General features: G+C 47.4%; 1 protein-coding gene across 1 annotated transcript in view; it reads right to left on the reverse strand.

The window, feature by feature from the left end:
• Positions 1-16,240, reverse strand: part of FBXW10B (F-box and WD repeat domain containing 10B) — a 36,921-nt gene extending 20,681 nt beyond the window's left edge. Inside the window, exons 1-7 of the mRNA XM_070389538.1 lie at positions 11,062-16,240; positions 7,380-7,556; positions 5,347-5,550; positions 5,125-5,252; positions 4,198-4,320; positions 2,950-3,059; positions 955-1,155 (exon numbers count right to left, since the gene is read on the reverse strand). Of these exons, the coding sequence (XP_070245639.1) occupies positions 955-1,155; positions 2,950-3,059; positions 4,198-4,320; positions 5,125-5,252; positions 5,347-5,550; positions 7,380-7,556; positions 11,062-11,566 (1,448 nt within the window). The 5' untranslated portion in view covers positions 11,567-16,240. The remainder of the gene's footprint in view (positions 1-954; positions 1,156-2,949; positions 3,060-4,197; positions 4,321-5,124; positions 5,253-5,346; positions 5,551-7,379; positions 7,557-11,061) is intronic.
• Between the last annotated feature and the right edge of the window lie 26 nt (positions 16,241-16,266).

Here is a 16,266-nt window from a genome sequence, read left to right on the forward strand (position 1 = left end):
TAGCATATTCAAAAGCAGAGACATTACTTTGCCAACAAAGTCCGTCTAGTCAAGGCTATGGTTTTTCCAGTGGTCATGTATGGATGCAAGAGTTGGACTGTGAAGAAAGCTGAGTGCCAAAGAATTGATGCTTTTGAACTGTGGTGTTGGAGAAGACTCTTGAGAGTCCCTTGGACTGCAAGGAGATCCAACCAGTCCATTCTAAAGGAGATCAGTCCTGGGTGTTCTTTGGAAGGACTGATGCTAAAGCTGAAACTCCAATACTTTGGCCACCTCATGTGAAGAGTTGACTCATTGGAAAAGACTCTGAGGCTGGGAGGAATTGGGGGCAGGAGGAGAAGGGGACGACAGAGGATGAGATGATTGGATGGCATCACCGACTTGATGGACATGAGTTTGGGTGAACTCTGGGAGTTGGTGATGGACAGGGAGGCCTGGCGTGCTGCAATTCATGGGGTCGCAAAGAGTCGGACACGAATGAGTGACTGAACTGAACTGAACTGAATGCCCTACTTCTTGACCTGAGTAATGAGCACATGAGTGTTTATTATATTGTTTAAAAATATTTGTATATATACACTTTTATCACTATTTGGCTTCCATACCAGGTTTCACACCCACAAAAAAACTACTTTCCCCTGAAGGAATCTGTAAAAAGAAATATAAATTTTGCTTTCATCTAAGAATACTAAAGAAAATACTTTCCGATTCGTAGCCTTCAGCTAGAAAATAAATCTAATAATTACTATAAATCTATCTCACTCAAAGTTTAAACAATATACAAATTTTTGGTTTTTATCTTGCCAAAAAAAATTGTGGGTTATTCTAGAAGTCAGCATCATTTAGGATAACTTTTGCATAAATGTGAAAAAACGTAAAAGCACACATGCTTTTTCCACAAGCTGTGTTTAAGCCTGGGTGAGGTGAGGACCACAACTTTCTTGGACCACTTACCTGATACTCAGGTCATAACTCCCACTCAGGAGAAAGTTTTCTTCTTCACACAAGAAGAGGGCCCGGACACTTCCAGCATGGCCTCGAAACCTGATGGGTATCTCCTTTACACGTATGATGTCCAGAAGTTGGATCTTTCGATTGGATGACACAGCTAACAAATCTCCCCCAGAATAGTGGATGATTCTGTTTCGGTCCCACCTGAGTTGCCAGGAAAAAGACGCACCATGAGAGAAGAGAACCATGGAACTACTTAGTACAGTGCCTTTCGCCTATAGCAAATGCCATCATGGAAGATCCATCCAGCAAGGGATATAGCAGAAGGCAAGACCTAGTGTTAATAAGCCCTGATGGATCCCTACCTCACACTGTAACAAAAATGCATTTCAATTAGATTTAAAGCCTAAACACAAAAGGCACAACTATTTTAACAATTTCTGCTAATGTATAATAAATCCCCAGGACAGAGAACAGAGTATGCAGCATTTTCTGCTTTATTTGATCATGGAAACCTTTTTTCACAGAAAACCTCAGAAGAACACAGCTGGGAAGCCCTATACCCACTGCATATCCCCCTGCTGTCATTGTTTCCCTTAATCAATATCCAGTGAGCATACTACATTAGGGGCAAAGTCTTGTGCTAATAGGTGCTCATGGGAAATACAAAGACGAGTAAGATATGGATGGACCCTGCCCTCAATCAGTATGAAATCCAACAAAATAGGGTGAGTTGAATTAATTTTCCAATCATAAGATTATTAGCAAATAGATAAAATATGAGCAGGATGACCAAAAATTTTATTGTCCAAACTGAGGTTTTTTTAATCATGAAAGGGGACACTATTATTAATTACTCGAGGACCACAGAGTAAAGCAGGGTTGTTTGGATAAACAGGGATGGACAGTCACTCTAAATACGAGGAGCAATTCCTGACATGTTTGCCCTCATTCCATTTGTCGTATCTAGAGTTCAACCTGTCATTCTCTCTGCTAAAGAGCACGTATCACCATACTGCTCATAAACACTCAGCTCTGCCTTTTCCCATCTGTTCTGTTCTCCCCCTATTTGACTGGTCAAGATGCAGTTTGTTAGTAAGGTTCACAGCCAAAAATAGAATAAAAGATGTCCTTCACAAAACTTTTTGAATAAAGAGTGAAGTCCTAGATCTAAAATATGTCAGGAAGTTGACATTATGAAAGGATCTTCTTCTGGCATATTCAAATGATGTCACGCTACATAGTTACCATTTTCATATTTAACATGAAAAGACACAGTACTTTGCTAGAGTGGGTTACCAAAACATGTATAGTATAGCTCCATTTATATTTAAAATATGTATTTTTACATGCCAAGAAAAAATTCTACGATAGACATCAATATTAATGGTAGTTATCTCTAAGTGACAAGATTATAGAAGAGATTTCTTTTTCTCTATACATTTTCTGGCATTTAGTGGATATTTTTTCCAATGAGGATATATTACTTCTAAAATAAGAATTAAACAGTAAAGATAGTTTTAAAAGATTTTAGGCATGTGAATTGTGCAAAAGGTTGCTGGTCAGTGTACCCAAAATTTGTAAGGGCAGAGTGTCCTCCACCCACAACTGTTTGTTGTTTAGTCGCTAAGTCATGTCCAACTCTTTTGCAACCCCATGGACTGTAGCCTGCCAGGCTCCTCTGTCCATGGGATTTCCTAGGCATGGATGGTAGAGTGGGTTGCCAGTTCCTCCCCCAGGGGGTGTTTTCCACCCAGGGATCGAAACCATGTCCCCTGCATTGACAGGCAGATTCCTTTACCACTTAGCCACCAGGGAAGCCCACCCTCTACTGAGAATGGTGCAAAAATCAAGCACCAAGTCTCCAGATGGGTTTGGGGCTGGAGTTTCATGTGAAGAAGGATTGCTTTTCCAATGAGTGAGGGTCATGGGAATCCTTAGATGCTTGCGTGGGTAGTCCAGGGGCCCTGGGCCCTAGATTCTGAGCCTAGTACCTACGTGTCAGAGAGGATGCGGATGTTGTAAGAGCCACAGAAGACATTCCTCTCCTCCATCTGCACCTGCTGAGTCTCCTGGTTCTGGTATGCAGTCCACAGGTTGTAGTCATTCTAACAAGGCAACACCCGCAGTCAAAGGACAGTGGCAACCTGACCCAGAGTCCCAGGCATGCACCTTGGGATTCCCCCTGGCAAGGGTGCAGGGGTCCGAGGCCTTCTCCTCTTCAGGCCATGGCAACTGCTACGTGGTGATGGGGAGGGCGCCAACCAGTGAGAAAAGGAACCCCTGAGTGTGAAAATACTGAGTCGAGGGTCCTGATTCCTCTTCCACCTCTGATTCTGTGAACGTCCGGTGCTGCTGATAACATAACTTTTTTAAACTGAGCTCAGGACCCAGATGCATGCAAAATAAAGTCACTGGTGCCCTTTGACTGACCGTTTCATGGAACCCAGGGTTTTATGTTCATATTGTGTACATGTGACAGTACAGAGCATACTTGTGGGAACTCGAAATCACAATGAAATCGCTGTGAAATCACAAGTGAAATCACTGCTGCACGCTCTGGGCCTTGTGTGTCCAGGTCTTTACACATCAGCAACCCTCATCTCCTCACAGCTGCATCACACAGCATGTCACCTGCCCCACCAAGTATTCTCATCATTTCACAGATGAGACAGCTGAGCCTCAGAGAGGGTAGCCTCAGAGAGGCCCTGCCCCCACGTCCTTCCCCATCCCCAGCCACAGACTTCTGCGGCCATGAAATGCAGGGACAGCCCAGTGATGGGGACACCCAGTGATCCTGACTTTGCTGCTGGCTCTGAGTTGCCCACTAGACGCTTGGCGTCATGGACATAGGACCTGATGTGGGAGACTCAGTCAGGAAGCACTCCAAGAAGACACCCAAACGAGCCCTCACTTAACAGATGAGGAAGATAAGGCTTAAGGAGAGGAAATCACTTGCTTAAGGAGAGGAAATCACTTGCTTACAGACACACAGCACAGGACCCTGGCCTCCTTCTTAGGGTACGTCACCTCCCATACCCCATATCCATATGCTCTATCCCATATCCTCCATACCCCACATCCATAATATGCTCTATCCTGTACCCCACATCCATAATATGCTCTATCCTGTACCCTCTGATGTCTGACATCCTTATGTGAGGTCCGAGCCTGGACTTCGGCCTTCCGTGGCCAGTAAGAAAGGACACCCTACAGTCACTTACCCCAGATGCCATCAGAACCCACCTTCGTTCTCAGTTTCCACTTCTGATTTTTCACACGAAGGCGCTTCCCATCATCCGTCATTTTTGGAATTGGGATAATAACCTTGTTGGCGTAATTAGGGTCTATTCCCCTGGTGTAGGACCCCTGGGGGAAATAACAGAAAACAGTTATTCTTTGTCCTTACACTCCAAGAGAAAACTAAAAACTAGTTCTTGGTAGGGTCTGAAAGACGGACAAGCGCTGGCCCAGGAAGGCCTGGGCCTGGAGAGTTGGGCCAGTGGTGTGGGCAGACTGGCTTGAGGAGGGTAATGACATCAAACACCCAGGGAGGACCAGCAAGAATGGCGGGTGGCATGGCTGATTCATGTCAATGTATGGGAAAAGCCACTACAGTATTGTAAAGTAATTAGCCTCCAATTAAAATAAATTAATTAATTAAAAAAAAAAGAACAGTGGGTGGTCCCCAGCCTCCAACATGTGGCCTGTCTCAGGGCCTCCTCATCTGTCTCCTGTCCCCTCCCTCTGCTGGGAAAAAACCAAACTACCAGGAACCCCTGATTTAGGGTCAGGCTTCAGGCAAGAGACAGAACTGTAAATGCCAGAGGTGGTTACTATCCAGGGAATAGTGCATCATAACCTAAAAATACACTTTGTGGCCTTGTAAACATCTGTGTATGTGAGGCTCTCTTATGGCACAAGCTCTGGTAAGGCTCCCTGGGGAAAGCTCACAGCTCCACGGGGCATGGGGAAGTCTCTGCCTCTCTCTGCCTGCGGGGCTTCTAGACGGGGTGCTCCCCTCTAGAGAGTCAGTGGTGATCAGGAGTCTGGATATGAGGGCAGTGAGGAAGCAGCCCACGTGGAGCTGGAGGCCAGCTTGGGGGCCACCACAGACGGGAAGGCTTGGCAGAAAGGAGGCTGGTCTGACTGTCCCTCCCAGACAGGCCGTACCTGCAGGAAGGTGATCTGGTGCTGGATGAAGGAGTGCATGGACAGGTCGGCCTTGACCTGCTGTGCCAGCGCCGCCCAGTGCTGGCTCACAAAGCTACACCTGTTCAAGGTGCTCCTATCCAGCAAACCTGGAAGAACAAGAGGTGGGCCTGGGAACCTCCCACCTGGGCCACGAGGAGGGAGAGGCGGTGCTTGAGAAACCCCCCAACAGGCCCCACATACTTAGAATATACTTGGAGAGGTGGATGGGCAGCTGGCGGATGAAGTCGCGGTACCTGCTGACCCCAGAGGACAGTTCTCTGACAGTGTCCAGCTCCAACAGCACATCAGTGGCCGGGGCCAAGCCTGATTTGGACACACTGGCTTTTTCAGAAAATAGCCTGTTCATCTCGGAAATACACTGGAGCGAACTCTTCCACCGTACTTCTAGAGGGAAACCGGGGAAGGGGCACAACTGGGGCATCTTTGGAATGAGTCCAAGCCCACCCAGGGACATGTGCTTTCTCTGAGCACTTTTGGGCTTCCCTGCTGGCTCAGCCAGTAAAGAATCTGCCTGCAATGCAGGAGATCCATGTTCAGTCCCTTGGCCAGGAAGATCCCCTGGAGAAGAAAATGTCAACCCACTCCGGTATTCTTGCCTGGGAAATCCAATGGACAGAGGAGTCTGGTGGGCTACAGCTCATGTGTGTATGTGCTTGGTCGTTCAATAAGGTCCGACTCTATGCAGGGCTGCAAAAAAGTCAGACATGACTTGGCAACTAAACTACCACCACCACCAGGCCCAGAGCAAGTCCTTGCCAAAAGCTCCCCCACCAAAACAGAGCTCATCAGAGTCTACCCTGAGGCCACTGAGCTTTGGTCATTTCTTCTGCCAAAGTGCAAATACAATTTCCCCTAACCAAGCATACAAGCAGTTTTCAGCATTCCCAGCTCAAGGTGACATCTGCAGCATGAAAACTGCCCTGCTGATGAAAAGGCATGGTGTCCAGAGTTCCCTTTAAAGGATCCCAACAAGAAAAGGTCTCAGACAATTTCAAAAGAGAGGGGTGGATGAAATGAGATGGACAAGATGGTGACGATTATTGAGCCTGGAAGACAGTTACACGGGTGACGATTACACTGTTCTACCTCCTTGGAACAGACCCTGATGCCAGGAAAGATGGAAGGCAGGAGGAGAAGGGGGAAACAGAGGATGAGATGGTTGGATGGCATCATCGACTTGATGGATAGGAGTTTGAGCAAGCTCCAGGAACAGGAGAGGAGAGAGGAAGGAGCCTGGCATGCTGCAGTCCGTGAGGACACAAAGAATCAGACACGACTTAGTAACTGAACAACAAAAACAAACCTATTTTTTGAAACTTCAAATTTTCCATATAAAAAGCATTTTAGAATCTATGCTTTGTGTTTCCTATATTTCCATGTATGTGTCTTGATTCAAAAACCAACTGAGGACAGGCTTAAGGTCAGAGCCCAATTCCCCACTGCTCTTATTTCCACCTCAAGACTGAATCCAGGGACAGCCCTGGTGGCCCAGTGGTTAAGATCGCACTCCCAGTCCAGGAGCCTGGGTTCAATCCCTGGTCAGGGAACTAGGTCCCTCATGCCACAACTAAAGATCCCACATGCCACAACTAAAGATCCCACATGCCACAACTAAGACCTCACAGAGCCAAACAAATAAATAAAGACTGAATCCAGTGCTGCAAAAATAGCTCCTGGTGGGTTGGATCCTGGAGGTGCCCCTCCCCTTCCCTGTACCAGAGGTCGGGGGGCTAGACCAAGGGACACAACCTGGTGCAGAGGGAGACTTAGGATCACACTGACTGATTTTCATCCTTGTTTCTCACCTCACCAGTGAGCATGTGCATGCTCGGTCGCTCACTTGTGCCCGATTCTGTGACCCCATGGATTAGCCCACCAGGCTCCTCTGTCCATGGGATTCTCCTGGCAAGAAGACTGTAGCGGGTTGCCATTTTCCTCCTCCAGGGGATCTTCCCGACTCAGAGATCAAACCTGCATCACCTGTGTCTCCTGCATTGTAGCCGGATTCTTTACCAGCTGAGCCATTGGAGAAGCCCACTTACCAGACGTGGGATTAAATAAGGGAATAAACACCAGAGTGCCCAGCCCACTTTGTAGACAACAAATGAGTGTGAATTGCCCACATCTGTCCTCCTCAGATTCCATCACCTGCCAGCCCCTCCAGGTCCACAGGGACCCCTCCCCTTGGGCTTTCCTGCCACCAGCAGACTTACCAGCAGTGGCTGCTCCCCGTTGCACAAGGTCATGCAAGCTTGCTTTTCCTGTAGCTTTGGACAACGGGAAGGTTGTGTGCCTGGTTCTGGCTGCCCAGCAGACTTGTGAGGTGTCACACGAGTGTGTGTGGCCTTTCTCAGGGATGAAAAACATGTTGGTAAAGTCTGGGTCAGTCCCTGAAGAACAAAAGACCAAGACGAGTAGCTCTTGAAACAGGTGCATGGAGAGGAAGTGCTGAAGAAAAGTGGCTTTTGGTCTACCGGTTTCTTTTAAATCTACACAAAACATCGGAGAAGGCCCTGGCACCCCACTCCAATACTCTTGCCTGGAGAGTCCCATGGACAGAGGAGCCTGGTGGGCTGCAGTCCATGGGGTCGCTAAGAGTCGGACACGACTGAGCAACTTCACTTTCACTTTTCACTTTCATGCATTGGAGAAGGAAATGGCAACCCACTCCAGTGTTCTTGCCTGGAGAATCCCAGGGACGGCGGAGCCTGGCGGGCTGCCGTCTATGGGATCGCACAGAGTCGGACACGACTGAAGCGACTTAGCAGCAGTAGCAGCAGCACACAAAACAGACCAGGCCAGTCATGTCTGTTTTTATTTAGGGGTCTCTGAGTTTCTACACAAAAGTCACAGAAAGCTTCTGTTAGCCTTTGCCACCCTGCCTCCACTGCAAACCTCATCAGTTCTCTATATATGCAAGGATAGATAGAGACTGAGAGAGAAGGAAGGAGGAAAAGAGAGAGAGAAAGAGGCAGGAGTTGAAAGAGAGATTGCTTTTTTGAAGCACTTACTTAATTTTCTTCGGTGATATGAATAAATGCCCTTGAGTCAAATTAGAAAATTTCATTTTTAATAGAGAAGCTCCCCTAGGAGAGGGAGACCTGTAAATACAAGGAGATGATTCCTACGGTGGAGGAGGACCTCAGAGCAGGGCACGTGTGTGGGCAGATCTGCTTCCCTGTCTGAAGGGCAGCCTTGCCCATGGGAGATGCTTAGGATGGGAGGCCTGGTTTTTACCCCCCAACTGGATGACCACAACCAAGTCACTCAGATTCGCTGAACTTCAACATCATTAACCACAAAATAAAGGTGCTGGACTGGTCAATCTCTAACCTAACTGACCGGATTCTCTAACTTTCTCCACCACTTCTTCATTCCATATAATTATTCTTTTACTTCCTGGACACACCAAAGAAAGCAAGTGCCTTTATCAGGTTCTAATAGCCCTCTTCGTGCATGCTCAGCCTCTTCAGCCGCGTCCGACTCTTTGTGACCCCAGCGACTATAGCCCGCATCTGTTCATGGGATTCTCCAGGCAAGAATACTGGAATAGGTTGCTATTTCCTCCTCCAGGGGATCTTCCCAACCCAGGAATTTTTACCCACTGAGCCACCTGGGAAGCCCCTAATAGTCCCCTGCTGCTGCTGCTAAGTCGCTTCAGTCGTGTCCGACTCTGTGCAACTCCATAGACAGCAGCCGACAAGGCTCCCCTGTCCCTGGGATTCTCCAGGCAAAAACACTGGAGCTAGTTGCCATTTCCTTCTCCGATGCGTGAAAGTGAAGTTGCTCAGTCGTGTCCAACTCCTAGCGACCCCATGGACTGCAGCCTACCAGGCTCCTCCGCCCATGGGATTTTCCAGGCAAGAGTACTGGAGTGGGGTGCCATTGCCTTTTCCGTCTTGAAATTCTATGAGTCTGCAAACAGGACCACACTCCAGGTCTCATGGACAGCAGGAATCCCCCACTCTCAAGAGCTCGACCTCTGAATCTCTCCATTTCTTGCCCCCTTCCAACCTTCTCCCATGCCACTAAACCTCTGCTTGCCTTTCTAGACAGCCCCCTGCAACCCCAGTCCCTTGCCTCCTTTCTGGCTGCTTTTGCTGCCCTAGTCCAGCTGGCCAACACCTTCTCACCAACAGACTGGACCACTGGCTCCCAAAATGAGGTTCACGGACCAATATCAGCATCTCCTAGCAACATGTTAGCAGTGCAGACTCATAACCCACATCATACCTGCTGGGTCAGGAGCTCTGGGGAAGGACCACAGCCACCTGGGTGTCAATAAGCCTTCCAAGTGATTCTGATACAACAATAATGGAGAACTCCTATCCCAGCCTTATTCAGTCCTTTCATGCCTCCAGAAGACTCTTGAGAAGTTCCTTGGACAGCCAGATCAAACCAGTCAATCCTAGAGGAAGTCAACCCTGAATATTCATTGGAAGGACTGATGCTCCTTGAAGCTGAAGCTCCAATATTTTGGCCACCTAATGTGAAGATCAGATCCACTAGAGAAGACCCTGTTGCTGGGAAAGACTGAAGGCAAGGGGCTGGGAGTGGCAGAGGATGAGATGGTTAGATAGCACCATTGGCTCAAGGGATATGAATTTGAGCCAACTCTGGGAGATAGTCAGAGAAGGCAATGGCACCCCACTCCAGTACTCTTGCTTGGAAAATCCCATGGATGGAGGAGCCTGTTAGGCTGCAATCCATGGGGTCACTAAGAGTCGGACACGACTGAGCTTTTCACTTTCTTGCATTGGCGAAGGAAATGGCAACCCACTCCAGTGTTCTTGCCTGGAGAATCCCAGGGACGGGGGAGCCTGGTGGGCTGCCGTCTATGGGGTCCCACAGAGTCAGACACAACTGAAGTGACTTAACATAGCATAGCTGGGAGATAGTGGAGGACAGAGGAGCCTGGCATACTACAGTCCACGGGGTCCCAAAGAGTCAGACACAACTTAGAGACTAAACAATAACATCTGACCCAGCTTTGGATAAACTCCACATCCAGGTTCAATTTCATGTCCAAGCAAGGAATACAGTGGAATGAATGGAAATAGGGCTTCCCTGGTGGCTCAGGCGGTAAAGAATCTGCCTGCAATGCAGGAGACCCAGGTTCGATCCTTCAGTCGAGAAGATCCCCTGGATAAGGGAATGGCAACCGACTTCAGTATTCTCGCCTGGAGTATCCTATGGACAGAGTAGCCTGGTGGGCTACAGTCCATGGGGTCACAAAGAGTAGGACACGACTGAGTGACTAACACTTTGACTGAATGGAGAAAAGTCCTAGGTTTGGACTTCTTGGCCTGGTTTCCGTGCAGAGCAAACTGAAGGGCAAAACGAGTCAGCAGTAACCTTAACCCCCTCCCAAACCCACTTCGATCCTGAATGCACTGAGGCGGGAACCGGCCCGGCACTAATGAGCAGAGACAGCAGGACCAGCCACTTCTGGGCTTCAGGGATGAAGAAGTCCCTGAGCCACATTTGACAGCTGAAAGTTCCTTCTGCATGTGTCATTTCATCATTTTCCAGAAGGAAGTCACATTTCAGCAGCTTCTCCTTCAGTCAACAGGACCAGGCACCAGGATGGTGGCTCAGTCAGTAAAGAATCTGCCTGCAATGCAGGTGAGACCTGAGTTGTATCCTGGGAAGTTCCCATGGAGAAGGAAATGGCAACCCACTTCAGAATCCTTGCCTGGAGAGTCCCATGGACAGAGGATCCTGGCAGGCTACAGTCTATGAGGTCACCAAGAGTTGGACACGACTGAGCAACTAGCCCACCACCACCTGCCATCTGGAAATGCCCGTCAACCTGAGCTCGTCCACATCTCCCATCCCTTCACAGGCTCCTGGTCTCCAGGGACCCCCGGTCTCTCTACCTGTGGCCTCGCTTACCTGAGGTGTCACCCCACTCTCTCAGAAACAGGACTCTGATGACGTCAGTGGCGGTGAGCAGCAAGCTGGGGTCACACATCTGCAGCAGCAGGAGCGTGTAGTTGGCCTTCGTCCGCTGGCTGCTGTTCTGGAGCCAATGTAAAGCCTCCCGCATCTTCTGCTCCACCGTTTCGTCCAGCTTTTGATTCCAGGAGGACTGGATCATCTTGCCCTCCTTCCTGCTCAGGTCGACCCGGGTCCTGTGGTAGACCAGATCCTTGCCCTGCGTGGTCTGCAGGAGGGTTAGGAAGTAGTGTAACAAGTACAGGCTGTCCAGTTGCTGCAGGACACTCACCAGGAACCTCCTCTGGAACCCAGCACCCACCCTCCAGAACCACTCTCGAGTGGAGAAGATCTTCCAGGCCAGGACACACGTCTCACACTTCTGGCACACAGGGACAGAATCATTCCCCTTCTCACAGCGAAAGTACGGGGCATTCTTGAGCCTGGACTCCAGGTTTTCCATGGCCCCGAGAGGACTGGCTCATTTTATCCTTGCCCGCGGCCAAACCCCAGAAGGACAGGAGACGCTGATGAGTATCCCAGTTGAGCCTTTTCCGATATGAACATCTCCTGAAGAAAAGGTACACTGCTGCAATGGGGTGGAGAAGTTCTCTCTCCCAGAAACTGCCGGTTGAGTCTGGCTTTCAGTACTGACCTCCTAGGAAACATGCCTTTACCGTAAATCTCCTAAGCCTGGTGCTGCTCAGAGGGAGGCAGTTGCTGTATATTCTGAAAGAGCTGGTCATCTCATTTCTAGAACAGGAAGAGAGGTGGTCAAATCTAGACAGTGATAGACCCCTTTTGAAGAGAAAAATATACGGTGGAGCCTGGTGTTGAGGCTTCCGTTGTTGTTGTGAATGAATTTTAAATATTTATGAATATGAAATTAGATGGAGGCTTCTGTGGATGGCTGTTTAGTTAGAATGATCTTGTATACGTTTATAACTATCTTCTTAACATCAAAGTGAAAACATAAATGCTTAATATATGTTTGCCTGGTAGGCTACAGTTGGACATGACCGAGTGACTAACACTTTTGCTTCAGTTTCACTTCACTTTTCAAGTTACTTAAGTGTTTCAGAATGCTAACCAAGGGACTTCCCTGGCTGTCTAGTGGTTAAGATGCTGCCCATCCAACACAGAGGGTGTGAGTTCAATCCCTGGTCTGCAAACCACAATCCCACATGCCGAGGAACAACTAAGCCCATGAGCCACAACTACAGAGTCTGCACTGCGATGCCAGATCCCTGATAACACAAGGAAGATCCTAAGGCCTGCCACCAAGACCCAACCACAGCCAAGTAAATACAAATACTAAAGTAAATAAATAACAACCAAGACCCAACCACAGCCAAGTAAATACAAATATTACAGTAAATAAATAACAACAAAGACCCAACCACAGCCAAGTAAATACACATATTACAGTAAATAAATAATAATTAAAAAAAAAAAAAAAGAATTCTAAATGGAAATCTCTGCAGGTAAAACTCCTTAGTAAAAAAAATGTCATTGGACCTGAGCATATATTTGGGGTCTCTTCAAGCTTCAATCACATGCCAACCCTGGTGTCTGGAGACACCACAGCTGAGCGGAGAAGAGTGGGGAGTCTGGGGTCAGACCCCAGGGTTTGGACCCCAGCCCAGCTGCTCACAAGGTCTGTGAACACAGGTGGATTACTTAACCCTTTATGCTTCAGTCTCCTCATCTGTAAAAGGGAGACAACTCTTCAGTTCAGTTCAGTCGCTCAGTCGTGTCCGACTCTTTGTGACCCCATGAACCACAGCACACCAGGCCTCCTTATCCATTACCAACTCCCGGAGTCTACCCAAACCCATGTCCAGTCTACCCAACTCATGGGTCTACCCAAACCCATGTCCAGTCTACCCAAACCCATGAGTCAGTGATGCCATCCAACCATCTCATCCTCTGTCATCCCCTTCTTCTCCTGCCCTCAATCTTTCCCAGCATCAGGGTCTTTTCAAATGACTCAGCTCTTCACATCAGGTGGCCAAAGTATTGGAGTTTCAGCTTCAACATCAGTCCTACCAATGAACACCCAGGACTGATCTCCTTTAGGATGGACTGGTTGGATCTCCTTGCAGTCCAATGGACTCTCAAGAGTCTTCTCCAACACCACAGTTCAAAAGCATCAATTCTTCAGTGCTCAGCTTTCTTTATAGTCCAACTGTCACATCCATACATGACTACTGGATAAATCATAGCCTTGACTAGACGGACCTTTGTTGGCAAAGTAATGTCTCTACTTTTTAATATGCTGTCTAGGTTGGTCACAACTTTCCTTCCAAGGAGTGAGCGTCTTTTAATTTCATGGCTGCAGTCACCGTCTATAGTGATTTTGGAGCCCAAAAAAGTAAAGTTAGCCACTGTTTCCACTGTTTCCCCATCTATTTGCTATGAAGTGATGGGACTGGATGCCATGATCTTCGTTTTCTGAATGTTGAGCTTTAAGCCAACTTTTTCACTCTCCTCTTTCATTTTCATCAAGAGGCTCTTTAGTTCTTCTTCACTTTCTGCCATAAGGGTGGTGTCATCTGCATATCTGAGGTTATTGATATTTCTCCCAGCAATCTTGATTTCACCTTGTACTTCATCCAGCCCAGCGTTTCTCACGATGTACTCTGCATATAAGTTAAATAAGCAGGGTGACAATATACAGCCTTGACGTATTCCTTTTCCTATTTGGAACCAGTCTGTTGTTTCATGTCCAGTTCTAACTGTTGCTTCCTGACCTGAGTACAGGTTTCTCAAGAGGCAGGTCAGGTGGTCTGGTATTCCCCTCTCCTTCAGAACTTTCCACAGTTTATTGTGATCCACACAGTCAAAGGCTTTGGCATAGTCAATTAAGCAGAAATAGATGTTTTTCTGGAACTATCTTGCTTTTTCGATGATCCAGTGAATGTTAGCAATTGGATCTCTGGTTCCTCTGCCTTTTCTAAAACCAGGTGGAACATCTGGAAGTTCACGGTTCATGCATTGCTGAAGCCTGGCTTGAGGAATTTTGAGCATTACTTTGCTAGCATGTGAGATGAGTGCAACTGTGCAGTAGCTTGAGCATTTTTTGGCATTGCCTTTCTTTGGGATTGAAATGAAAACTGACCTTTTCCAGTCCTGTGGCCACTGCTGAGTTTTCCAAATTTGCTGACATATTGAGGGCAGCACTTTCACAGCATCATCTTTTAGGATTTGAAATAGCTCAACTGGAATTCCATCACCTCCACTAGCTTTGTTCATAGTGATGCTTCCTAAGGCCTACTTGACTTCACATTCCAGGATGTGCAGCTCTAGGTGAGTGTGAGTGATCACACCATCATGATTATTGGGTCATGAAGATCTTTTTGTACAGTTCTTCTGGGTCTTGCCACCTCTTCTTAATATCTTCTGCTTCCATTAGCTCCATACCATTTCTGTTCTTTATTGAGCCCACCTTTGCATGACATGTTCCCTTGTTATCTCTAATTTTCTTGAAGAGATCTCTAGTCTTTCCCATTCTATTGTTTTCCTCTATTTCTTTGCACTGATCACTGAGGAAAGCTTTCTTATCTCTCCTTGCTATTCTTTGGAATTCTGCATTCAGATGGGTATACCTTTCTTTTCCCCTTTGCTTTTCATTTCTCTTCTTTTCACAGCTATTTGTAAGGCCTCCCCAGATAGCCATTTTGCTTTTCTGCATTTCTTTTTCTTGGGGATGGTCTTGATTCCTGTCTCCTGTACAATGTCACGAACCTCCATCCATAGTTCATCAGGCAGTCTATCAGATCTAGTCCCTTAAATCTATTTCTCACTTCCACTGTATAGTCATAAGGGATTTGATTTAGGTCATACCTGAATGGTCTAGTGGTTTTCCCCACTTTTTTCAATTTAAGCCTGAATTTGGCAATAAGGAGTTCATGATCTGAACCACATTCAGTTCCCGGTCTTGTTTTTGCTGACTGTATAGAGCTTCTCCATCTTTGGCTGCAAAGAATACAATCAATCTGATTTCGTGTTGACCATCTGGTGATGTCCATGTGTACAGTCTTCTCTTGTGTTGTTGGAAGAGGGTCTTTGCTATGACCACTGCGTTCTCTTGGCAGAACTCTATTAGCCTTTGCCCTGCTTCATTTTGTATTCCAAGGCCAAATTTGCCTGTTACTCCAGGTATCTTGCCTTCCTACTTTTGCATTCCAGTCCCCTATAATGAAAAGGACATCTTTTTGGGGTGTTAGTTCTAGAAGGTCTTGTAGGTCTTCATAGACCCATTCAACTTCAGCTTCTTCAGCGTTACTGGTTGGGGCATTGACTTGGATTACCATGATATTGAATGGTGTGCCTTGGAAACGAACAGAGTTCATTCTGTGTCTGTGTCATTTCACTGTCAGTGTGAGGATTAAATGAGGTATTACATGCAAAGCAGGGATTCCCCACTGGCTCAGACAGTAAAGGATCCCCCTTCATCCTTTACTGGATGGAAGGATGATCCTCTGGAGAGGAAGGAAGATCCTCTGGAGAAACGAATGGCAACCCACTCCAGTATTCTTGCCTGGAGAATCCCATGGACAGAGGAGCCTGGGGGGCTCCAGTCCATGGGGTCACAAAGAGTCAGACATGACTTAGCAACTATAACACCATCAAAAGGCAGGCAATGGCATGAGCATTTCTAGCACCCACATTTGGAAACCAGCTACTGCCAGAGAAAGGCAGTGGAAGTCATGGCCAGACTGGTCTTATAAAAGGTTAGGGTGAAGACAGGAATCATGCCCAGGAGATCAGTGCTAACAGCTCAAGCCTGGAGAAGAGGCAAGAGTGGATTAGCTTCTGGTCCACCAGGAAGGCCAGACAGAGCATAGAGGCCCAAAGCACCTGTATAGGGAGCACGTTACCCCCAGAAATGCTACAGACTGGAAGTAGCTTGTTCCTAAAGGCCTAAATAAATTAGGGTTTTAATCTGCGGGGCTGACATACACCAAAGAAGCAGTTTTACAATCCAATTCGGCCTTGACTTCATGCTTGAGGGCCCAACCTTGGGAGTTAAGAGATGGGCTGGAATCCCCTACTGTTTTCTTACTGGAGCTGTGGACTTGGGCAAGCCCTACAGCCCCTCTGGGCCCTGTTCTCATCATAGAAGACACGTGCTTACCACTGCCTGGTGGGGTGTCCTAG

Source organism: Bos mutus, chromosome 19, assembly GCF_027580195.1.
Source record: "Bos mutus isolate GX-2022 chromosome 19, NWIPB_WYAK_1.1, whole genome shotgun sequence".
NCBI lineage: Eukaryota > Metazoa > Chordata > Mammalia > Artiodactyla > Bovidae > Bos > Bos mutus.